The sequence below is a fragment of the Belonocnema kinseyi genome, chromosome 2 (genome assembly GCF_010883055.1).
Source record: "Belonocnema kinseyi isolate 2016_QV_RU_SX_M_011 chromosome 2, B_treatae_v1, whole genome shotgun sequence".
Lineage (NCBI taxonomy): Eukaryota > Metazoa > Arthropoda > Insecta > Hymenoptera > Cynipidae > Belonocnema > Belonocnema kinseyi.
The window spans coordinates 114,484,293-114,510,053 of NC_046658.1; the positions used below are offsets into that span (position 1 = coordinate 114,484,293).

General features: G+C 24.6%; 1 protein-coding gene across 1 annotated transcript in view; it reads left to right on the top strand.

Moving 5' to 3' along the window:
* The window catches only part of LOC117167188 (vacuolar protein sorting-associated protein 13B), a 116,331-nt gene that overhangs the window by 3,621 nt on the left and 86,949 nt on the right, over positions 1-25,761 (top strand). The window contains exons 2-18 of the mRNA XM_033351913.1: positions 32-207; positions 295-472; positions 3,297-3,378; positions 3,449-3,624; positions 3,696-3,799; positions 3,880-4,129; positions 8,482-8,669; positions 12,340-12,549; positions 12,612-12,750; positions 15,704-15,821; positions 15,898-16,040; positions 16,122-16,294; positions 18,442-18,618; positions 18,703-18,991; positions 22,014-22,176; positions 22,257-22,650; positions 25,369-25,504. Coding sequence (XP_033207804.1) covers positions 121-207; positions 295-472; positions 3,297-3,378; positions 3,449-3,624; positions 3,696-3,799; positions 3,880-4,129; positions 8,482-8,669; positions 12,340-12,549; positions 12,612-12,750; positions 15,704-15,821; positions 15,898-16,040; positions 16,122-16,294; positions 18,442-18,618; positions 18,703-18,991; positions 22,014-22,176; positions 22,257-22,650; positions 25,369-25,504 — 3,007 coding nt within the window. The 5' untranslated portion in view covers positions 32-120. The remainder of the gene's footprint in view (positions 1-31; positions 208-294; positions 473-3,296; positions 3,379-3,448; positions 3,625-3,695; positions 3,800-3,879; positions 4,130-8,481; positions 8,670-12,339; positions 12,550-12,611; positions 12,751-15,703; positions 15,822-15,897; positions 16,041-16,121; positions 16,295-18,441; positions 18,619-18,702; positions 18,992-22,013; positions 22,177-22,256; positions 22,651-25,368; positions 25,505-25,761) is intronic.

A 25,761-nucleotide genomic window follows, 5' to 3' on the forward strand; every position in this document is an offset into this window, starting at 1 on the left:
TTTTGTAATCAAACAAATTTTATCATGACAGTAAACTGCAATGTGGATCTGAGTCTGAATTAAAGAGTTATTGGGACGAATGAGTTTGAATGATGTTCGTATTTTCTCTTCAAATTCACTATGTTTAAATTAGAATCGTACATAACTCCAGTGATCTTAAGCTACGTGGAAAAATATGTTAAAAACTTCAAGCCCGAGCAGTCGCAGGTGAATATAATCACAAAATTAATATTATCTTATAATTAATCATAATTTAAGAAAGATCTTGTTAAAAATTGAACGTTGGTATTTCAGGTATCCTTATGGGGTGGAGATGCATCTTTTCAGAATCTTGATTTGCGATTAGAAGTTTTAGAAGAGCAATTAAACCTGCCCTTTAGTTTTGTCAGTGGACACATTCATGAATTGCTTATTCACGTACCATGGGTAAAAATTACATCGGAGCCTATTGTCGTCACAATCAACACGATAGGTAAGAACATTTACTAATTTTGTATCAAATAATATATTTTTCTACTTAAAATAATTATTTAAAACATTAATTTAAAAGAATTGTACATTGCAGACTTCATACTCTTCCCCCTTTTATTAAAAGTATTCCTCTTTTTCGACTTATTTTTCAAGTAATTTCCCCTTTATCTCGTTTTTTCGCTTTAATTTGAACTGAATTAATAGAACCCACTAAGAAAATCCAAGTATTTTTGTTTTAGAATTCATCTCTTGGTTAAAAAATCAACTATTTGGTTTAAAATTTAATTATTTATAGAAAATTCAACTTTTTTGTTTAATTCATATTTTTTTATTGAAAATTCAACTGTTTTGCTGAACATTCATCTTTCTGGGTAGAAAATTCATCCATCTTGAATAAAAATGCTTTTTTTATTTTAAAACTTATCTTTATTGATGGAAAATTCATCTTTCCTTGTTAAAATTGAACTTTTTACGTTAAGAATTCAACCGTCCTCTATAAGAATAATGTTAATGTACTTTTTGTCTTCTTTTGTGGCTAAAAGTCTATTATATACATATTTTTTGTTGAAAATTTATATTTGTTATTGCGAGTTCAACTACATACTCTGTTACAAATTCATTTTTTTGTGAAAGACTCATCTCTCCGAAAATTTTACTATTTTGTTAAAAATTTACTTTTTTTTGTTGTATATTAATTTTTTACTGAAAATTCAAGTACTTGGTTGAAAAATAATGTAACTCTTAATCTTCTTTTTTGGTTCAAAAATATAATATTGTATTTTTTGGTTAAAAGTTCATCTTTCTTTATTAAAAGTTTATCTATTTCTTAAACATTAATTTATTTGGTCCAGGATCCGTCTTTCTGATTAAAAATTATACTACTTAGTTGGAAATTTCGTTTTGTGGAAATTAATTTTTTGTCTGAAAATCCATGTATTTTGTTGAAAATTAGTCTTTATTATAAAATTAAACTGTTATTTATTTACAATTTAAATAGTTTTTGGTTCAAATATTAAGTATTAAATTTTTCATTTGAAAATTTATCTATTTTTAATTGAAAATTTATCTTTTTTTGTGTAAGAAAGTGACCTTTCTTGTTTGAAAATCAACTTTTTTCGTTAAAAATTCAACTGACTTTTGGAAAAATCGCCTTTGGACTTGAAAATTCAATTATTTAGTTGAGAATGCGAATATTTCATTAAAAATTTCGTACTTTTAGGGTTAAGAATTTAACTGTAGTCTTAAAAAATCCCCTTCTTGGTTTAAAATTTTTTCCAATAGTTTGAATTGTCTTAGTCTTCTCTTTTTACTATTATATATATAGTTTGAAATTAATACTTTTTGATTAAAAATTAACTACATTATTAAAAATTAATCTTTATTATAAAATTAAACTGTTCCTTATTTACAATTGAAATATTTTTTGATTAAAATATTAAGTATTACATTTTTTGGTGAGAATTCATCTATTTCTAATTGAAAATTTATCTTTTTTGTGTAAGAAAGTGAGCTTTCTTGTTTGAAAATCAACTTTTTTCGTTAACAATGCAACTGGCTTTTGGAAAAATTGCATTTGGACTTGAAAATTCAACTATTTTGTTGAAAATGCGACTATTTTGTTTAAAATTTCATACTTTCAGAGTCGAGAATTTAATTGTACTCTAAACAAATCCCCTTTTTGGGTTGAAATTCGTTTCCAATAGTTTGAATTGTCTGAGTCTTCTTTTTTTACTAATATATTTATATACTATATATATATATATCGTTTGAAATTAATATTTTTTGTTTAAAAATTAACTGCATTGTTAAAAAGTTAACTATTTCTTTGAAAATTCGTTTCTATTTTTTTGTTGATAATTTTTTTTATTGGAAATTCAACCATTTGGTTTGAAGATACATGTATTTCGTTAAAAATTAGTCTTTATTATTAAAGTAAACTGTTTCTTTATTTACAATTGAAATATTTTTTGATTGAAAGATTAAGTATTAAATTTTTAGTTGAGAATTCATCTATTTTTAATTGGAAAGCAACTTTTCTCGTAAAAAATTCAACTGACTTTTGGAAAAATTGCCTTTGGACTTAAAAATTCGACTATTTAGTTTAAATTCGACTATTTTGTTAAAAATTTCATACTTTTAGAGTTCAAAACTTTGTTATAGTCTAAAAAAATCCCCTTTTTGGGTTGACATTTTTTCCAGTAGTTTGAATTGTTTGTTTATTAAAAATTTAACTATTGTTTTAAATTCGTTAAAGTATTTTTTATTTAAAATTTTACATTTTCTTAGTTGAAATACCAGCTATTATACTTTTCATTGATAATTTATTCTTTCGGATTGAAAATTCATCATTTTTGTTAAATTTCGACCATTTGGTTAAAAATGCATATTTATAGCTCGAAAATTAAACTGTTTGCTAAAAATTCAAAGATTTGGGTCAAAATTGAGTTCTGTATTGAAAATTCATCTTTGGGGGGCTTTAACTCAACGGTTTTCCAAAACATTCGACTTTTTAGCTTTAAAACTCAACACTTTTCTTGAAAATTCATATTATCTGTTACAAAATTAATATTTTTTTATTGAAAATTCAACTAATTCGTTGAAAGTGCAATATATTTCGACTTGAACTTAAAGAATTTAAGGCATTTCATATTAAATCTAATATGATACATCAGTTTTATTTAAAAGAATTTATTCCTCTATTTTCGAGAAAAATCACCCTATTTCTCCTGTATTTATCATTTTGGACATTGAAGTCTAATATTATGTATTTTAATTAATTTGAGGAAATATTTTTCTTCAGTAATTCACCGCTTTCTATCATTTAGAATGCATCTTGAAACTAAAAGATGAGACTCATAGCGACAATTCTTCCACAAGTTCGCAGAAAAGGCAAAATGAGGTTCTACAGTAAGTAAAAAATATTATGAACTGAGGTTTAGTGATTAAATTTTAAGTTCTAATAATTACGAATTTTCAGAGAAGAAGCACCTCCCGGATACATCAAAAGTATAGTAACAAAGGTCATAAATAACATAACGATAAACTGTAATAATCTGATATTAAAATACGTGGAAGAGGACATTGTTCTCAGTATAAATGTGAGATTTTTGAGCATGCAGACAGTAAATAATAAATGGGAGCCGGCCTTCACTGGCAAGTATATTTTTAAACACTCATATATATTATTATTAATTTAAATTTAAAATTCTCACATCAATTTACAGACGTTAGTAGCTATGAAGTCATGTTACAAAAGATCTTAACTATTCAGGATTTGACCCTGTGTTTGGACAAAATGGACACTTCCGGTAAAATTGAAATTTATCAGGTATTTTCCTTTTCGAATTTTCACCGCTTCCAGTTTAAAAATGGTTGAATTCCTGCTATAGATTTTTATTTTATTTTTAGGATCCAGTATTATACAGGTGCTCTATGATGATCCGGCTGATTATGAACTATCATAGTACCACATCCAAACGAGCTTCAGTCACGAGATTGGATCTGCATTGTGAAAAAATGGAATTCAGCACGACTGAGCAACAAGTGCCAATGTTATTAAGACTGGCAGCTTTGCTTATAGCACTTAAAATGAAGCAATTTCCAGATAAGAAAGAAAAATCGTCGTCAACCATGGAAGACAAGGAGGGCACCACTCAAGGTTTATATTTAAAATTTTAAAAATTTAAATTCGATTGAAATCAAAATCCTGTTCAACTTCCAATGATCAAGTTAATCTTTGAAATTCCTAAAAATAAAACCAAGAATCAAACGACCAAATTTGGACAGACACCATAAAATTCTCCTATTTCAATTTTAAAAAAATTCGTTTATAAAAAAAACTTCGGAAAAAAATCTTTTTTATTTTAGTCTGAAGATTTATTTATGAAAGAATTTTTTTTAATTGCAATAGGAGAATTTTATGTTGGTTGTCCGAATTTAGCCTTTTTTTTAACTTCATTGATTGAAAATTCATCTTTCTTTGTTGAAAATTAACTTTTTTGTCGAAAATTCAACCTTTTGCGTTGAGAATTCAACTGTCTTATTTTTTGTTGAAATATCATATTTTGTTTTTATTAAAAATTGAAATACGTACTTTGTTGAAACTTCCTTTTTTCGAAGACTTAGCTCTTTGAAAATTGTACTATTTTGTTAAAAATTAACTTTTTTGTCGTATATTATTTTTTCACTGGAAATTAAAGTACTTGGTTGAAAATGTATGCATTTTGTAGAATAATCTGTTTTTTTAATTACATTGGTTTTGAATAAAAATTTTCATCTTTTTTACTTGAATTATAAACTAATATATTTCTTGTTCAGAGTTTATCATTTTTTGATTAAACATTCATCTTTTTTTGGTAGATAAGTCATCTTTCTTGTTTAAAAATTTCACTTTTTGGTTTAAAATTTCACTTTTCGGGTTGGGAATTTAACTATCTTCTAATTAAAACCGTATTTTGGGATTGAAAAATGTTCAAAGAGTATTATTCTACTCTTAATCTTCTTTTTTTTTATTCAAAAATCTAATATTGTATTTTTTCGTTGGGAATTAATCTTTCATTATTAAAACTTTATCTAATTTGTTAAACATGCATTAGTTTGATCCAGGATTTATCTTTTTGATTAAAAATTATGCTACTTATTTGGACTTTTTTTGTGCGGAAATGACTTTTTTTCTGACTTCCATCTATTTTGTTTAAAATTAATCTTTATTATAAAATTAAACTGTTCTTTATTAAATTTAATTTTTTTTGCATTGAAAATTTATCTTTTTTGTTTTTGAAAATTCATTATTTCTTTTATAAATGAATCTTTGGACTAAAGTAAAAAAGATTTTTTTTATTTATTCATTTTTCTTTACTATTTTTGATTTTTTCCGAAGTTTTTTTTATAAAAGAAAACCTTTATTGTTACATTGCAGTAGGAGCATTTTATGGTGGTTCTTCAAATTTGGTCATGTATTCTTGGTTTTATTTTCAGGAATTCTATACATTAAGTTTATAATTGAATTGTTTATTTACTTTTACTATAGAACATTTTTAAATTAAAATATTAAATTAATATCATAAAAGAATTTTTTTTTCATATTATCTCTGATCAAAAATAATATAAGAGAAAAGCAAGGACAATATTTTTAATAATGAATGGAAATTGTCAGAATTAATATATAATGTTATTTTGTTGACAAACCGTTGCATTTTTGTTTAAAAATATCATTTTCCAGAGAAAAACGCCAACATAACTTAAAGCTGTTCCAAATTGTAAGTCTAATTTTAGAAGTTGAATGATTTTTGTTTAAAATAATCGATTTCCAGTGAAACACGCTATCATACTCTATTATTGTTCAAATGTTGTAAATAATCTTTAAAAATTAATCATTTCTTATTAACAATATCGATTTTAGACAAGAAACACTAACATAACACAACGAAAAATTGTTTAGATCGTAAACCTCTTTTAGAAACGCAAGCATAACCTAAAAGTGTTCAAAATTTGCTTAACGTCTTCAAAATTCAATATTTCGTTAAAAGGAATGATTGTTTGGATAAAACGCTAGAAAAATCAAAAATTGTACAAAAACTCCGATTTTAATCAGTGACTGCTAATCTGAATAATAATGGTATTCTGAGAAATATTATGATTTTTGAAATTAAAAATACCAATCTTTAAAGAGAAATACTAACTTGAAAAAAAATTGTTCGAAATTGTAAATCTTCTTTGAAATCGAATGCTTTTTGTCTAAAATAATCGATTTCCGGTGAAAAACGCTAGCATACCTTATTTTTGTTCAAATATTGTAAATATTCTTTCAAATCTAGTGATTTGTAACGGAAATAGACATTTCTAATGATAAATACTAACATAGAATCACAAAAATGGTTTAGCATTATAAATCCTTTTTCAAAAACTAACATAACCTTAAATTGTTCCAAACAAAAATTTATCTTATCATTTATTAAATTAAAAATACCAATTTTCGACAAAAAACTCTAACACAATATTACAAAAAATTGTTCCAAATAGTACATCTTTTTTAAAATTAAATAATTCTTCATAAAAAATAAACTATTATCGGTGGAACCCGCTATATTAACATCGTACCATACAAAAAACGTTTATCACCTTTGAAATTTGGTGATTTTTTACTAATCTTTTGATCACAAATACTAACATAATCTAAAATTATTAAAAGATTCTAAATCTTATTCAAATTAATATGATTTTTGAAACACACCAACATAACCTAAAGTTGATTTAAAATTGTGAATATTTTTTGAAATCTAAGAATGTTGTATTTAACATACCTAAAATTCCCGAATAAAATACTGAAATAACAAAAATTTGTTTAGAATTTTTAATGTTCTTGGAGGTCTAATATTATTGTTTAAATAATATTATTTAAATTTAAATTAAATAAAATTTAAATTAAATAATAATATTATTGTTTATTATTGTTTATTGTTTAAAATAACCGATTACCTGTAAAAAACGGCAACATAACCTGAAACTGTTTAAAGGTTGCCAATCTTATTCGAACTATGATTTTTGTTTTAAAATACCAGTTTTTGGTGTAAAATGTTGTTCAAATTTGTTAAAAAATTATGAACCCTTAAAATCTAATGATTTTTTAAATAAAAATGTAGATTTCCGGTCAAAAAACGCTAACAAAACTGAAAAACGTAAATTGTTGAAATATTTTTAATCTTTGAAATCTAATAATTCTTTCTTAAAAACACCCATTTCCGGTGTAAAATTACAACATAATCTTCTGAATTTATATTAAAACTCTTTTTTTTTAATAATAATTTTGAGCGAAAAGGACTAAATATAATATCTATAATATTTTCAATAATTTATTAGGTTTTTTGAAACTTTTAAAATAAACGCGCAAAAGTATTTAAAAGCCTCAATGTATTTCAATTCGTTTACGATTTTCTATGATTTTTCTTATTGAAAGGGATTAATTATTGTAGATTTAATTTTCAAAATTTCAAATATAGATATAGCATATCTTAAAGTAATAAAAATCCAATCAGGTTATCAACAAAAATGATCTAATCACCTCAATAAAGTTCACTCGCTATTATGTAAACTGATCCAATTACATTATTTACTGAGTTCGTTTCGAAAAATTTGTAAGCTTCTTTAATTCCGAATTTAAGATACAAAATATTAAACAATTATAATTTAATATTTCAAATTAACCAAACAATTCTAAATTTAATGTTTTAAAATCGAGTGGTTTTTAATTGATTAAAAAAATTAAGTTATTTAAAAATTATTATTATTTTACTTCTAAAATGAACAATTCTAAATCTGTTCAAAATTAAACTTTTTTCAAATGTAAACGTCAAAAGTGGTATGATTTAATATTGCAATTGTTCAAAAGTCTACTATTTCAAATCGAAGAAAGTTAAACAATTACTTATATGTTTTAACCCTTCCAAATTTTATTGAATTGAGAATTGATAAATTAGAAAATTTCAATTGCAAACAACTTTAAATTAAAGATTCACAATTAGGATATGACAAATTTATTAGTTTAAAATTGAACAATTTATATTTTTAGTTATCAATATAAATTCGTTCTTTATTTCCATTTTTATTTTGAAATTTAATTTTAAATATCTAAAATTAAAAAGGATATACTGTGCACAATTCGGATATTTATAGTTTTAATTTAAGGAGACAAATTTCTAAATTTTATTTTAATGATTGTCGATATTTGGAATCATCCAATTTAAAACCCTGTATAGTTTAAACATTTTTATCTTCTAATAATTTAAATTTATTAAATCTCACTTGGAGATTGTCTTTTGAAATTTGAATTCTAATTTAATTAATTTAGAATTTTACTTAAGGTTGACAAATTTGCAATTTTAAAATTTTTTTATAAAATTAATTGTGTACCTATTCAGTCAATTTGTTTTAATAATTAAAAAATTGATAGTATCACTTTTAAAGTAAAAATTTCCTCTGATAAAAAAACAGTTTCGAAAATTTCAATTGCAGAGGATTCGAATCAAGTGCCTGGAACTTCAGCTGAAGCTGTAGGTTGGGGTGGATGGGCTTGGAATACTATGTCGTCTGTTTTTCCAGTCGCTTGGGATAACGACTGGTCAAATGAACAGCAAATGGCATATGCGGGACACACAATACATCTTGGAATTTACATAGATGACGCTACCTTAACTTTCAAGGTATATTCAAATATTTACATTCATATTTATCCTAATTTAATCGGGGTTTCGTGGAATTTAACAAATTCAAGGATTTCGGTTCGTCCCCTTTTTTTATCCAATGCTCTTTTTTCCCCTTTCTCCGTTTTCCCTTTTAAATTTGAAACAAAAAAAAACTAAAAAAACTCAAATCGAGAATTTGTGCCTAATTTCTCGCCTTTTTTATAAGGTTTCTATACATTTTTTTAAGAATTGTAAACAGAAATTGAAAACGTTAGGAAGCAAGATAATTTGAAACAGATTTCTTTTGAATTTTGGATGATACCAAGTTCAAATATTTCCTAAACGATCTATTTACTTTTCAACAAAATAGTGGATTTTTGAACCAAATTATTGAATTGTGTACGAAGTATTTAAATTTTCAACCAAATAATTTAATTTTCAACGAAATAGTAACATTTTCAACAAAAGAGATGAATTTTTAACTCAATTGATGAATCTTAAAACAAACAAAAAAAGAATATTTAGTCAAGTAGTTTGATTTTTAATCAAACAAAATGAATTATCAACGATAAATTTAATAGTTGATTTTACAACTTAAATATATTTGACTATTAAACCGAAAATACTTGCATTCATCCAAAAAGACGAATTTTCAACAAAATAGTTGATTTTTCAACCAAAAATCATTTTTCAGACAAAAAACAAATAAAATTTCAACAAAACAATTAGTTTTCACTAAATTAGTTAAATCTTCTACCAAGTTTTAAACTTTTCCAACTAAAAAGTCGCATTTTTTAACTAACGGTTTAATTTTCAACACGAAAATGTAAATTTTTCACAAAAAAGTTCATCAGCTTACCAAAAAAGAAAAAAACTGAAAAACTTGTCAACCAAATAAGTAAATTTTTAACCAAACAACTTGGATTTTCAACAAAAATGTAATAAGTGGATATTTCAACCAAAAAATGACTTTCTAACAAAATTATTGTTTTCTTAATAAAATAATTAAATGAACAAAAGAGATATTGCGGCTTCCAATCGTGTACACGATTGGAACCTGAAATATCTCTTTTGATCATAATGAATCATCGTGAAAGAATTAAATCTATTATTAAAATAATTAGATCTTAATTAAAATAATAACATTGTTAAGCAAAGATAAAATAATAGACTTTTGAACTAAATAATTTCAGGCCAAAATGACGATTTTTCTGTAAAACAGTTTCATTTTCAATTTAAAATGTGAATTTTCAACAAGAAAGATCATTTTCAACGACAAAAGAATAGAATTTTCAACAATATGGTTAAATTACCAATCAAAGATATGAATCATCAACCAAAAAGTATTTTTCGGTCAAGAAAGAATAAAAATGTTTAATTAATTATATAGTTTAATTTTCAACCCTAAAAGAGAATTTTTCAACAAAATGGTAACGTTTTCAACAAAAAATATATTAATTTTTTAACTCAATAATTGAGTGAATTGATGGATTTTCAAGCAAACAAAAGATTATTTTTAGCCAAGTAGTTTAATGTTTAAACAAACAAAATGAATTCTCGTCGAAAAATTTGATGGTATTTTTCTACTAAAATAGATTTGACTATTAAACCGAAAATAGTTGCAATTATCCAAAAAAGACGAATTTTTAACAAAATAGTTGATTTTTTAACCAAAAACCTATTTCGGGCAAGAAATAAATCAAATTTCCTAAAAAAATTAACCTTCAGCCAAAAAACGACGAATTAAAAAAAAATCATTTTGTACTAGAAAATGTATTTTTAACAAGATAATTAACTTTCCAACCAAAAACTAAAATTTTTTAATTTAAATAGATGAATTCTTATCAAAAAACAAAATAGTTGATATATCAGCAAAAAGGTTTGAATTTTAAATTAAAAAATTAAAAATTCTCAAAAAAGACTAATTAAACAAGAAGCAAAGATAATTTGAAAAAAATGTTCGTTTTCAATCAATTAGTTGGATTTCCTAACAAATTGGCAAGTTTTCAAACTAAAAAGTCGCAATTTTTACAAAACAGTTTAATTTTCAACATGCAGATGTACACTTTTCACGAAAAAATTAATTTTTAACTAAAGAACTAAAAAAGAATTTTCAACCAAATAAGTAAACTTTTAACCAAACAAGATTAATTTTAAAAAATGTAATAGTTGATATTTTAATAAAAAAAAGATGACCTTCTAACAAAATTATTGTTTTTTTTTCAACAAAATAATTAAATCTTAATAAAAATAATTAGATTCTTACTGAAAATAAATTGGTCTACTGAATTGTTAAATTTTCAAGCCAAACATTAGAATTTTCTACAAAAAACTTTAATTTTGATCTAAATTGTGAATTTTCAACTAAAAGATCATTATCAATCAGAAAAAAAAATTTTTTGAAAATATATTTAAATTATCAATCGTAGATATGAATCATCAGCCAAAAATGATTTTGGAGTCAACAAAAAATAAATTTCTATTAAATTGTTGAATTTTTTTGCTAAAAGGACCAATTTTCTAGAAAGCAGTCTCATTTTTACGAGTTTTCAGAAAAAAATATAATTGTTAACCAAATTGTTGGATTTTATACCAGAATAGTTGAATTTTTTTAACACAAAACGACGAATTTTCAACCAAAAATTTGAATGTTTAACTGAAAAGCATGACTTTTCAAACAAATTTTGTAATTTTCAACAAAATAGTTTAATTGTAAACCAAATAATTAAATTTTTTAACCTGGAACGATGAATCGTTACAAAAAAATATAATGGTTGATAATTCAAACAAAAAATATTTGGAGTTTAAATAAAAAGCAGTTAGAATTATCCAAAATAAGACATATTTTAATAAATACACTTGAATCTTCAACCAAAGCTGATTAATTTAAAACCAAACAGTTGATTTTTTGATAGAAAAATATGAAATTTATACTAAAGGAGTTTTCAAACTAATTGGTGAATTTTTAAGCCCAAGAGACAAATTTTCTACAAAGCAGTTGTATTTTCAAAACAGATGTTTTTTTTTAATCCAGAAAGACATTTTTAAAATAAAACTCCTGAATTTTAAACTCAAGGGAATCCTTTTGTAACAAATTGAATAATTTTCAACAAAATAACTACATTTTTAACCAAATGATAAAATTTCTTACCAAAAAATATGAATTCTCAACCAAAAATATACTAGTAGACTTTTAATCAAGAAAAATGAACCTTCAACCCAAAATGGGTGGATTTATTGTATTCTATTAATTCAGTTCGCATTTAAGTGGAAAAACGAGAGAAAAAGGGAAAATTCAAACTTCGAATCTAAATCTATTTACTCATAAAAATAAATTATAAAAAGTTCAAGGATGAACATGTTTCATTTTTTGATCTTGTTGAATTTTTTTGTTTTTGTTTAAATCTAGAAAAAAATTAACACAATAATGACTGGAAAACTAGCTCAAGAAAAATCAATATTGTTATAGGACACTTTCGTTCAATATTCACTATATACCCGTAAGATATAAAAAGTTTTTAATCAATGCAATCCCCTTTTAATCCTCTTTTTCGAAAAAATACCCTTTTTTATTTTTAAAATTGATCGACTGAACTGCTGTGATCATTGCTGTTTTTTAAATTTTGTTACAAAAAATTGGTCTTTCTTTACGAAATTATATCAAAATATTTTTAAAATTTTATTTTAGGTGGCAGAAAGCATTAAAGAACAATTATTTTACAAGTCTCGGAAAATTAAGTACAAGTCGTTTTTGTCTCTGAGATTCACAGGAGCTGTAGTTGATGCTTTACTTCAAGGATTAACAATGTCTAGTTTTCAAGTGGGTTTTGGAAGTATACATTTGTATCCGAGAGGAGCTTGTAGTTGCGGACATCTTGAAGTCATAGATGGAGTAAAGGTAATTACACCATTTTTTTAATTTTCCAAATATCGGTTTATAAAATTACACATTCGTTTCAGCCTCCTCTCTACTTAGTAGCTGGAAAATCAACGACTAATCATTTGAAGAATACACTTTTTGATGACGAGGCAGTGGAAAATAGGGGTAAAAAGAGGATCTATAAACAAGGCATAGATAGTCATTTATCAATGTTTCCTGGTTAGTATTCTATTTATCTTTTTTTGAACTATAAAGAAAATCTTAAGTTTATTTAGATGTTATTAAATTATATATAATATTCTTCCAATTTATTCAGTTTGACATTATATAAATTTCTGTTTCACTAAATTGTAATAAATATTATACTAAAAAAAAGGTACATATAAATAATAAATGGACGATGAATAGTAAATAATAAATAATAATAAATACAAGTATGCAATTCATATTGCCAAAGATTTCACAAGATTTTCAAATATTTCGCAAATATTTATAAAGAATTCCAAAAGATTTCAAATATTTTGCAAAGATTTATAAAAGTTTTCGATAGATTTAAAAGATTTTACAAATACTTTCATGATTTCCCATTGATTTCAATGAGTTCATAAATATAACCAAATATTAAAAAAATATTTATAAAATTTCTGAAGACTTCAGAAAGATTTTACAAAGGTTTCACAAATATTTAAAAAATTCCACAAATCATTCAAAAATATTTCAAAGATTTAACCAATGATTTCCCAAGGAAAATTTAAAAGGTTTCACAACGACTTCAATATTTTGCAACTATTTCGCAAAGATTTCAACAATTTCAAAAATATATCAAATACTTCAAAAATATTTTTAAATATTTCAATGAATTTCCAAAAATTTCAAAAATTTCGGATAGATTTATAAGATTTCATAAAGATTAAAATGATTTCCCAAGGATTAAAAAAATTACGCAATAATTTCGGATATATTTAAATGTCACAAAGGTTTCAATGATTTTCCAAAGATTTCAATTATTTTTACAAATATGACCAAATGTTTCAAAAATTTTTCAAGTATTTCGCAAAGATTTCGGAATAATTTAAAAGCTTCAACAAAGGAATAAATGATGTCACAAAGATTTTAAAAATTTCAAAAATATTTCAAAGATTTAGCCAATGATTTCCCAAGAATTTAAAAATATTTCGCAAAGATTTGAAAAATCTCAAAGATTTTGGATAGTTTAAAAAGATTTCACGAAGACTTAAATTATTTCGCAAAGATTTCAACAATTTACAAAATATTTTCAAAATATTTCAATGACTTCCAAAGATTTTGGATAGATTTACAAGATTTCACAAAGATTTCAATGATTTTCCAAAGGTTTCAATCATTTTTACAAATATTGCCAAATATTTCAAAGAATATTTCAAATAATTAGCGAAGATTTCACAAAGACTTCGGATGGATTTAAAAGATTTCACACGGGCATTAATTATTGGCCAAAGATTTCAACATTTAAAAACGTATAACAAATATTTTTAAAATATTTTGAATATTTTATAAATATTTCAATGATTTCAAAGATTTCACAAAGATTTCGTAAAGATTTCGAATACTAGATTTTTGGAAAAATTCAAACGATCTGATGAATGTAATCATTCGATTTTAGAGAACTAAAAAAGGCAACTAATTACAATTACAATTAAATTGTGAAAATAGTAATTTTTTACATTTTCAGTAACAGATTCAAGTAACTTGAAGTTCCTGCAAATATCCTTTTTTAAATATGGAAGCATATGTTACATATATAAAAAATATTAGTATTCCAAAAAACAAATAAATCTGCCATTTTTACTACGCACAATTGAAAAATTTTCCATTGCAAATTTTTAAAATCATGTTCTGTTTTACACATTAAATATTCAAGAGCCTTCAATTGCAAATATTCAAAATTAAAGAATTTTAAATGTTTAAAATCGAAGAATTTTCAATAGTATATCTGCAAAATAGAACTTTTCAAAAAAAAGGCCAAAAAATTACATACTATTAAAATAAAAATATTGAAAAATAAATAACTTGCAATTTTATATTTTCAAAATTCAAGAATTTTCCATTGTAACTCTTAAAAATTGTAGAGCTTTGAATGGTGAATCTTTCAAATTGAAGACTTTAATAATGGAAATTTACAATGAAATTTTGAAAAATTTGACAACCATTTGAATTTATACGTCGAGATTTTAATTTTTACAATTTTCAATTAAATTGTTTGCAAGTTTTAAGTTTTAAAATTAAAAATTCACATGCGAAATTTCTTCAATTTGGAGGATTGAAGAGTTTTTAATTTGGCAATCTTTAAAATTGAACTTTTAAAAAATATTCAAAACTACATTATTTTAAATTATGTACATTATACGTTCAAAATTGAAGGATCCTCATTTGCAAATATTCAAGATAGACCTATTTGAAAAATATATTCAAAATTTTATGATTTTAATAAACATTCGTAACTAAACAATTTGGCGAATCTTCAATTGTAATTATCTTCGAAGTGATCTTTTAAGACCCTCTTATTACGATATAAAATCCTAAATTAACTTAATTATTCCTTCTTTGCTTCTAATTCCTTTTGGGATAAAATCTTATATTTAAAGAAAAGTTAAAATTACTCAATTACTAAACTTAAATAAATATATATTTTCAGGAAACTACATAGAAACTTCATAATTATATGTTTTATATATTTTACAAAAATATGTTTGTTACCAAAAATAATATTGCAATTTTTCAAACTTTTTTGTTACAATTTCAAGTACTTGCAATTTAAATAGACCATTTTTACGATTTATACTCATTAGACGTTGTGATAGGTGAAAAAAAAGCTTCAAAATGAGCCCAAGAACATTGAAAAATGTTGACTATTTTGGAAGTTATTGAAAATTTAAGGCAACATTTAAATTTACACTATTTTTGCAATATCTGCTTAAAAACTAGAAAAATTGGCTTCACCCAGTGCTTATTTTATACGGAATTTCGAAAACAATCAACCGTTTGAAGATACATTTTTTTAACTCTGGTATAATTAAAATTAAGAGAATTTATTCAGTCACAAAAAAAATAGGTAGCCTAAAACTTTTGCACGGCAGTGTAGCTGTTTTAATATTTATTTTAATTTACAATAATTATTGATATAATCTATTAGTTGAGAAAATGTTGGAAAGGTGTCCAGCATTTGTAATGGACTACGCTCACCATATTGAATTATCAGATGAAATCACCCCCGAAGAATTATCCGAATTTGGATATAGCCTCGAATATAGGTAGCTTTCTCATAATTGAACAAATAATATATCAAATTTATTTAAAGATATTATAGAAAATCTTTATTTTCTTTAGCAATTTTCGTGAACATCGAGTGGTGAGATTTGCTATCGGGGATTTAAAATTTCGATTGTGTTCCGGAATTTTGCACCGCATGGATACGATAGTACAAGCTGCAACGACTTACGATTATACACCCTACATTATACCAAAACCAGGTAAAAACTATTTTCTGGAAAAATGTTTATCTTACATTTTATATAGTAGGAATTTTTAAATTCTATTATTTAATTGTTTAGAGCCAGCTATTGGCGAGCTGCCACCAGTAACAGTAGAAGAATATGAAGCACTGAGGGAAAATATTCCCAAAATGGAAATCAAATTATTTATGACTAAAGGCTCAATTCAAGTGCAGCTGGCTGATCATCGCATCACGGGCTTACAACGGCAGCGAAAATTTGTGGAAACTAGAGTAAGTATTTGAATTTACTATAAAGTAGCAGTAAATGAAAATAAATTAAAAATTAAAATAAAATAAAAATTAACTCATGGGTTAATCACTATTCAATTCAGGTCTATATCTATGTCTGAATTGTCCTGAATTCTTTTGAAATATTTTCAGGGTATTTTGAAAGATTCCTATATATTTTTAATAGATCTCAACAATCTGAAAGTATTTTTAACATTTTAGGGTATTTTTTAAGCTTTCATGGCATTTTAAAGAGCTTTTAATTTGAAGAAGAAATGATTAATTCGTTTAATTCATTTGAATTCTAAAGATTTCAAAATTTTCCAAAACTTTTATAATATTTAAAAGGATTTTGAAAAATTCGAAAAGTGTTTACGGACTTCAAAGACGAGATTTTAAAGATTTCACAAAGATTTTTAAACATTTAAAAGATTTTCCGAATATTTCATAAAGATTCCATCAAAGTTTCATTGAGATGTCAAAAGAATTTCAAAGACTTAAAAAAGGGTATAGTACAATAGATTTCAAAAATCAAAACGTTTCAAAAATTTTTAATAATTTCAAGATTTTTAGAATATTTCAAAAGATTTTACAAAGATTTCCAATATTTCAATGATTTCAAATGAATACAAAAGATTTTAACAATTTCAGTACGTTAGCCTTTCAAATAAAAAATTGTCATTTAAAATAAAAACTCACGATCATTTGAAAAACATTTAGAATCTTTTAACCAAATTTTGGATTTTCTTAAAGTTTTTCGCCGGGAATTGGTATTTTTAATAATATAATAAATATTTCAATAAAGATTCACAAATTCAAACAATTTCAGGTCATGTTAATTTAACAATTTTACAAAAACTTGGTATTTTATAACAAAAATCATTGTACTTTAAACTAGAACTAGAATTTTTTTATTAGTTTAGAGTTTTTCGTTGGAAATCGCTATTTTACTTTTTTTTTAAACCCGATTTCAAAGCTGATTCACGGCTTTTAACAATTTTAGGCTGTGCTAGGGGTTTACACCAAAAACGGGTATTTTTAAATAAAAATTATTAGCATTTTAACAAGAGCTACAATTTTTAACCTTTTCAGGTTATAATAACATTTTCTATAGAAAATTGGGAATTTAAAACAAAAATCAATCGATTTTAAAAGGTCATAATTTTTTAACAAGTTTATAATTTGTACAAGATTTACAATCTTTTAACAATGTTTGGTTATTATAGTGTTTTCGTCGAAAATTGATATTTTTAAGAAAGAATTAGATTTTAAGGACGATTCATCACTCAAATCGGGGTTTTAAACAAAAAACATATTTTAAAGGTTCATCATTTTTCAACAATTTTAGGTTACGCTAGCGTTTTACACCGAACACTGATACTTTAAAACAAAAATTGTTAAAGTTTGAACAAAATTTGCAATTTTTGTACAGTTTCTGGATATATTAAAGTTTTTCCAAGGAATTTTTTTTGTAACAAAAATTATTATAAATCATCATAGTTATAGTTATATTTTTATAATATTTACTATCGTTTTATATTTGCTATTATATTGTTTGTTTTCGTCCTTGAAAATTAGTATTTAAAATAATCGATTTCAATGAAGATTTGCAATTTTTAATAATTTTTTTATATGTTATGTTATTTTTTATCTCAAAAATTGACATTGTAAATTTTAAAAAATTCGGTTCAAAAAAATATTTATAATATTTGAGAAATAGTAGGTTATCCTCATATTTTTCGCCGGAAATTAGTATTTTTGATGAAAAAAATGGAACGATTTCATTGTCATTATATTGTAAAAAGATAAATATATTAATTATGAAGTTGAGACGTCAATTTGCATCAATTATCAAATATATTGTACTTGCTTTTCGATTATTTTAGATAATAGATACCACGAATCACAAAAAAATTATGCTAAGCCTAATTTTATATTTTAATTTAAAAATTCTGTTAAACAAGAAAAATAATTGTGCGTTTGTTTTATAGTGATAGGCAAAGTCACGAAATAAAAAAACACGCTAAAAGCGAGCCGAATCATATGAGCTTCAACGTGAACAAAATTAATAAATGAATGAGTGATAGATTATTATACATAATTTAATTTAAAAAATTTAAAAATTAAAAAATTCAATGCGAATATTACAGACAGAGCCATTGACACCCTCCCTATCAGACGACCCTTTCACAAGTCTTGAATGGGACAAAATGGTGGTAAATTTGGAAGAACCACTTTATCCATTCAGGGTGACAGCATGTGCTTCAAAACAGACCGATCTACCTCAAGAAATGTTTAATCAGTGCCATAGGCGAGTCAGTGCACAAGTACGTAAATCTAAATTTTCCAGAAAAAAAAAGAAAATTCTGGTCTTCAGTATATGCTAAATTGAAAATTATTTAATTTTTCAGATGCAGGGGGTATATTTTCAACTTTATCTGAAACCAAATTGTCACACTTCGATAATAATGCCTTGTGCAGTGGACTGCAATATGAATTTTTTACTCTACCCCCAATACTGGACAAGTCCTGAAGTGATCCATGTGTCATTTGCTGTCGAAATTGACGGAATCACAGTCACTGGTACAAAATCAAAAATTATGGTCGCTAGCTCTATCGTTTCTTCAGTCCTTCATCCAGAAGATACGACAAATCCTCTCGTGTGCTCTTCTCTTTTCAATGACGCCTGTGAAGAAAAGAGTAAGTTATTCTCTAGGGTAATCCAAAAAATGCATTTCTTTAAAAGTGAAAACTATTTTTGGGTTTTTTCAAAATATAAGTATGTTACAAACTGAAAAAAATTCTAAAAATTATCTTCATTTAAAATTGATTTTTTAATTCTGTGCAACAAATTAAGTAAAAACTATTTCGGCCATCATTTAGACCACCTATTAGAGGTGTAAGAAAATAAAAAGTATTTGATTTTTTATCGCCCAGGAGCAATTAAAAATTATAGTTTTTTTTGTAATTGTTGGAAATTTCTATTCGGCATGATTTTTTTCTGCATAATATTGCTAGCTTAGCCCGAAAAATTTGATATTTTTTATATTTTTACTAAAAAAAGGATGATTTTTGCGAAAACCCTTTTTTAATTAAAAAAAATCAAATTTTTACGTTTTTTATCGAAAACAGGGTGGCTACTTGACAGAGAAACCGGGAAAGCCGGGAATTTTCTTCTGAGCAGAGTAAAATTCAATTTTTTATTATTTGAATTATTATGGTCAATTTAGAAAAGTGATTTCTTTATTTAAATTCGCGGAGCATTTATTTTAAAGAATTATAAATCGAATTTAGAAAAGGGAGTTTAAAAAATCCACGTTCCAAATCAGAATTCGTCACAATCTAAAAAATTCCTCTTCCAAATTAAAAAAAAGTACTTCAATTAGTTAAAAATGTTTGCTGAATTATAATAGAAAATTTTGTTATCTTATTCATTAAGAATGTATATTTTTTTAGTTAAAAATGCAACTACTTCTCGTTGAAAGTGAAGCTCTGTTGTGAAATATTATTGTTTTGTTTGAAGATTCATAATTTCAGTTTAAAATTAATCTCTTTTTGACAATATTACTACTTTGTCCAGAATAAGTTTTTTACCTAAAAATTTGACTATTTCAGTAGAAAATGTAACTACTTTGCTGAAAATATTTTTTCTTATTAAAAATTATATTTGCAACGGAAAATTCCACTATTCTATTTTTGGTTGACAATTCATATTTTTCATTTAAAAATTAAACTATTTGTTTGAAAATTTATGTACTTTATGGAAAACTCGTCTTTATTTGTAGAAAATTAATCTTTATGATCATAAATTCATGTTTTTGTTAGGGATAAAATTCACCTATTCCACTTGATAATTTGTCTTTTTCAATTTAAAATTAAATTATTTCGTTGAAAATTCACGTAATTTGTTTAAAAAATCTATATTATTTTTGTAGAAAATAATATTTTCATTTTAAACCTAATTTCTTTGTATAAAAATTCTTCTTTTCGGTTAAAAATTCAACTATTCCAGCGAAATATTTATCATTTTAGTTGAAAAATCATCTTTTATGTTAAAAATAAAATTATTTGGTTGAAACTTAAACACTTTCGTTAAAAATTAATTTTGTTTTGTGAAGATTTATCATTTTCATTAAGAAGTCATTCCTTTAGTTGAAAAGTAGCTAGTTAAGTGAAAACTGGTTTTTTCTTTGGAAGAAAAGGAATTTTTTGCCGAAAATTTGTTTATTTTTTGGTTGAAAATTATATATTTGTTTAACGGAAAATATAACTATTATTCCAGTTGAATATTCCATAATTTTAATTAGAAATTCGTCTCTTCGGTTGAACATTCACATTTTTACCACAAATATAATTATTTAATTTTTGATTGAAAAATTATCTTTCTCAGTTGAAAATTCGGCTTTTTTTAGTTTAACTTTGATTTTTTAACTTAAAACTTAAGTATTTCAATTTTGGTTAACAATTTATCGTTTTCAGTAAACATCAATTTTGTTGTTGAAAATTTAACTATTTTGGTTGAATATTCATTGTTTCAGTTGAAAACTTAAAAATTGATTTCTTTAAGTAAAAATGTAATTATTCCATTTTCTTTTTAAAATGCTTTTTTTCTTAATTCAAAATTCAACTGGTAAATATCTGTCTTCTTTGCTTGAAATTTTAAGTATTGTACTTAAATATTCATTATTTTAATTTAAAATTCAACTTTTTGGTTTAAACTTCAACTATTCCAGTTGAAGATTCTTTTATTTTATTCGAAAATTCATTTATTTGGAAATTTTTTGCTCTGTTGTGTTAAAGAATCTTAAAAATGAACGTAATGAGTTAAAATAAATGTTTCGGTTTTGCGGAAAATATAAATATGTTACATTTAGTTAACCGAGAAAATGAAAAAAATTGACCGGGATAATTTGGGGAATTTGAAATAGTCATTTAAATAATCTCTGGGGCGTTTTTTCTTAATTGAAAAATATTATTGTTTATTTTTGTCTATTATTAAAAAGAGTTTTTTAACGGAATTTATAATTTTTTAAATCTGTAGTCGTGCAGTATAATTATACATTTTCATGAAAACCTTTTTTAAATCATAGATTGATAGAAACAATAAGATATTTTTTAATCAAAACTATCCCAGTATTAATTCAATCAAACTTTATTCTAATCCTTTATTCTCATATAAAACTGTGAAAAAAACACTATTTTTTGAGCTCAAAACCAAAAACATCTACCTAAAAAAATGGAAAATAAACTGGAAAATTCGAAAAGATAAAAAAAATATATATTTTTGGTGTTATGATATTTGTTTTTAACGACCATCCTTGTGTGTTTTTATAGTTATTAATTTTTTAAATAATGAGATTTCAGCTAAAGTTGTAGATATAAACTTGAAAAAAAATCTTTTTTTCAGTACATCAAATAAAAAGTTTGTTTTAATTTTTTTATCATAACTCTAATAAATGTTCTAAGTTATGGTCCTAATCATTTTATAATCATTTGTTGTTTTGAATTTAAAAAAATGCATTTAAAGCTGAAGATCAAGATCAAATTCGAGTTTTTCCAAGGGTCAAATTTCACTATTTGACTTATCTTTTGGAAAAATCGAAAATCGGTTTCACTTTTCAAGAAAAGCCTTTTTTAGACCACCCAATTATTCATGCATTCAAATTATATTAAATTCTTCTCAAGGAAATTATGTAGTAACAGCCTATATTTTGTATTATAGGACCAACTTACCTCGAACTGTGTTTAGAAAATATAAATTTTAAGAATATAAAATCACTCGCAGTTGAGTCCACTACTGTAAATATAGGGTCTGTTAGAATATTTGCTCATAACGAAACTGATCAAGCATTCATTCTCTCGGGACCAGAAATAGAAGATGAAAGGTATAATTTAAAAACTACCATATTATAATCCAAAATATTTTTCTAAACACTACTAATAATAATGCTCGTTTTTATCATAGGAAATCCGAAAGCAATTCGCTTTTAACAGCTGTGATACAATATTCCAAAGACTCTAAAAGTCGAAGATATCCAACCATCGTATCATTCCAAGTCGCCCAAATAAAAGGATGCCTGGATCCTTTGCTTTTTCAATGGCTCGAGTATCGTGTTACATATTACAAATTAGATACCCTCTACGCTGCAAAACCAGAAGCCCAACAGCAAATTTCTGAACCTTCTGTGTCCAATACTGGCAGCAAAAAAAGAAACTTTCCTAGTCTACATGAAAGTGTCCATAGTTCGTCCGATAAAGAAAAGAGGAAAACGGACGAATTGACGGAAAAGTCACACACTGTCTATAAAATCGACGAGACTGAGAAACGTCTACCAAGTAACGAAAGTACCACTCAAGAGGTAAAAAGTATGCTTTTGCTTTCTACTGAGAATTTTAATTCAATATTTAAAATGTTTTTTTAAGGATAAAATGTTTATGTAATACAGTTGGAGATTTATACACAGGCCTGAGATTTCCAAAAAAATTCTCAGAAATGCATTATATCTGTAATATCGCGTCAAATTTCATTGAAATTCCTTGATAGGTTTGGAAATATTTTTTCATCCATTAAAATCTTCGAAATCTGATAAAATCGATAGAAATTTCCTTTAAAAATTCCTTTCAATCTTTTAACCACTTTTAAATTCCTTTAAAATCCTTGAAACAGTCAGAAATATTTTTAAATCCTGGAAAATAAAATAAATGTATTTTTTAAAGTTTTTTAAAGTTTTATTTTCTAAGTTCTCTAGAAGTCTCTTGAAATTTGTAAAATGTCTGGAACCTTATGAAATTCTTTTAAATTCTTTAGAAACCCTACAAAATTCTTTCATGTCCTATGACATTTTTTAAATCTCTTAAAAATTTTTAAATTTCTTTATATCTCTTGAAATCGTTCAAACCCTTAGAGATCACTTTGAATAAAATTTAATAGAAATTTGTTGAAAACCATTGAAATCATTAAAATCTTTGAAAATCGTAAAAAATGAATGAAATAAAAGTAAAAATGTTTGAAATCTTTGGAGATTCAACAATAAAACTATTTAAATCTTCTGAATTTGATAGAAATACCTTAAAATCTCTTGAAATGTTTGGAATCGCTATATTGATTTCTTGAAATTTTATTTAAATTAATTACTTTTCCAAAGTTCTCCACAAATCGCTTAAAGTCGAGCTTAAAATATTTAGGAATTCTACAAAATTCTTTAAAATCCCTTGAAATTTTAAAAATCTCCTGAAATTCTTTAGAATCTGTGTAACTAGTTTTAAATCTTTAAAATCCCGTAAATAATATGGAATAATTGGAGGTCTTAAATCCATTAAAGTAAGTAGAAATCCTTCGAAATTCATTTAATATAATATAAATTAAACTTATGCATTAAAGTTTTATAAAAACCCGTTCAGATTTCTATAAATCTATTAAATCCATAAAGGTTTAAGAAAATCTTTTGAATCTTGTGAAATTCTTGGAAATACCTTAAAATATTTTGAAATTACATTTAATTAAATTTATAATCCAAATTTATCTGGGAAAATCTTAAAATCGAGTATAATATCTTTAGAAATCCTACACAATTTTTTGGAATCTCTTTAATTTGTTTAAATTTATTTAAATTCTTTGGAATCTATTAAAATAGCTTTAAATATTTTTAAATTCCATACATTCTTTAAACTAGTTGGAAATCATATAGTCCCTTGAATCTTATGAATTTTTTTGAATAACTTGAAATCATTGAGAACCCTTCAGACATCGTTGACAGCCCTTGACATTTTTTAAATTACTTGAAATTCTCTAGAATCTTCAAAAATAACTTAAAATCTTTCAAATCCTTTAAAAGTTTTTTAATTCCTTCTTACCTCTTAAAATTGTCGAAATTCGTAGAAATCCTTTTAAATCAAATTTTTTTTATTCCTTACATTTGTATAGAAATTATTTATGCATTTGGTATTTCATTTTAATTAATTAATTTTCCAATATTCTCCAGAAATACCTTGAAATCCTGTTAAAAATCTTTGAGCATCCTACAAAATTCTTTAAATCTCTTGAAATTTTCGAATTCACTTGAAGCTCTTTAGAAAATTTGTAAATGACTTAAAATCTTTCAAATCCTTTAAAAATTTGTCAAATTCTTCATATTTCTTGAAATTTTTCAAATCTTTGGAAATTGTTTAAAATAAAATTTATTTTATCCTCTAAATTATTATAGAAATTATTTATGTATTTGATATTTCAATTAATTAATTTGCCAATGTTCTTCAGAAATACTTTGAAATCCAGTTAAAAATCTTTGGAGATGCTACGGAATTCTTTAAATCCCTTGAAATTTTCGAATTCACTTGAAGCTCTTTGGAAACTTTTAAAATTACTTAAAATCTTTCAAATCCATAAAAAAATTGGGAAAATTCTTCATAGTTCTTGAAATTTTTCAAATCTTTGGAAATTGTTTGGAATAAAAATGTATTTTATTCCCTAAATCAGGTAAAGAAATTTATGATATTTGATATTTTATTTCAATTAATTCATTTTCCAAAGTTCTCCAGAAATCTCTCAAAATCTGTGGAAATCCTAAAAAATGCATTAAAATCCCTTGAAATTTTCGAATTCACTTGAAGTTCTTTGAATTTTTTTAAAATAACATAAAATCTTTCAAATCCCTTAAAATTTGGTAAAATTCTTCATAGCCCTTGAAATTTTTTAAATCTTTAGAAATTCATTGAATTCATACAATAAGTAAATCAATCATTCGTTTGTAGTTTCTCTATTTTTTCATCACGATATTCAATATTTTAAGATTAATTATATCTATTATGAGTTTCTTCAAATAATTTTCTAGAATTTTTCTAGACTTTCAAAAAAATTAATAAGAAATTCATTACAGGGAAATCATTATAGAAAAATTATTATAGGCCTGTACTCAATTTCCTATAATATTTTTTCGTCAGGGTTTAATGAGCACAACAGTGAGTTACGAACAATTTTGAAATTCTGGAAAAAATCTTTAATTACAAAAATGGAAAAAAATGTAATGTGTTATACTTCAGTTTGGTTTATAAATTATGTGTTTTATAATTTGTGACAGAATCTACAGAATGCAGGGTTTCTGGAAAGATTAGTCGAGTTGTATCCTTGGTGGCATGGCCTTGTTTTAAGTGGATTTGTTGGACATATTACCATTTATATACCAACCAGTACTATGAGCGGTATCGATGCCAATGGCAAGTAATTTTTTAAATAAAGTATTTTTAGGATTTTACAGGCCTCAGACTCATCGCACTATTAACACTATTTAACACTTTTTTTTCTACTATTTCGAAAAAAATGACACTATAGTCACTATTTTCTCATAATTGTCCGCTAATGTCATTATTTCATTACTTTTCTTTGAATAATATTTTTAAACTTTTTCAGAGATCGTAGAAAATCTGACTCTTTCTAATAAATGATCGAAGTATTTCAACTTTCAATCAAGTAG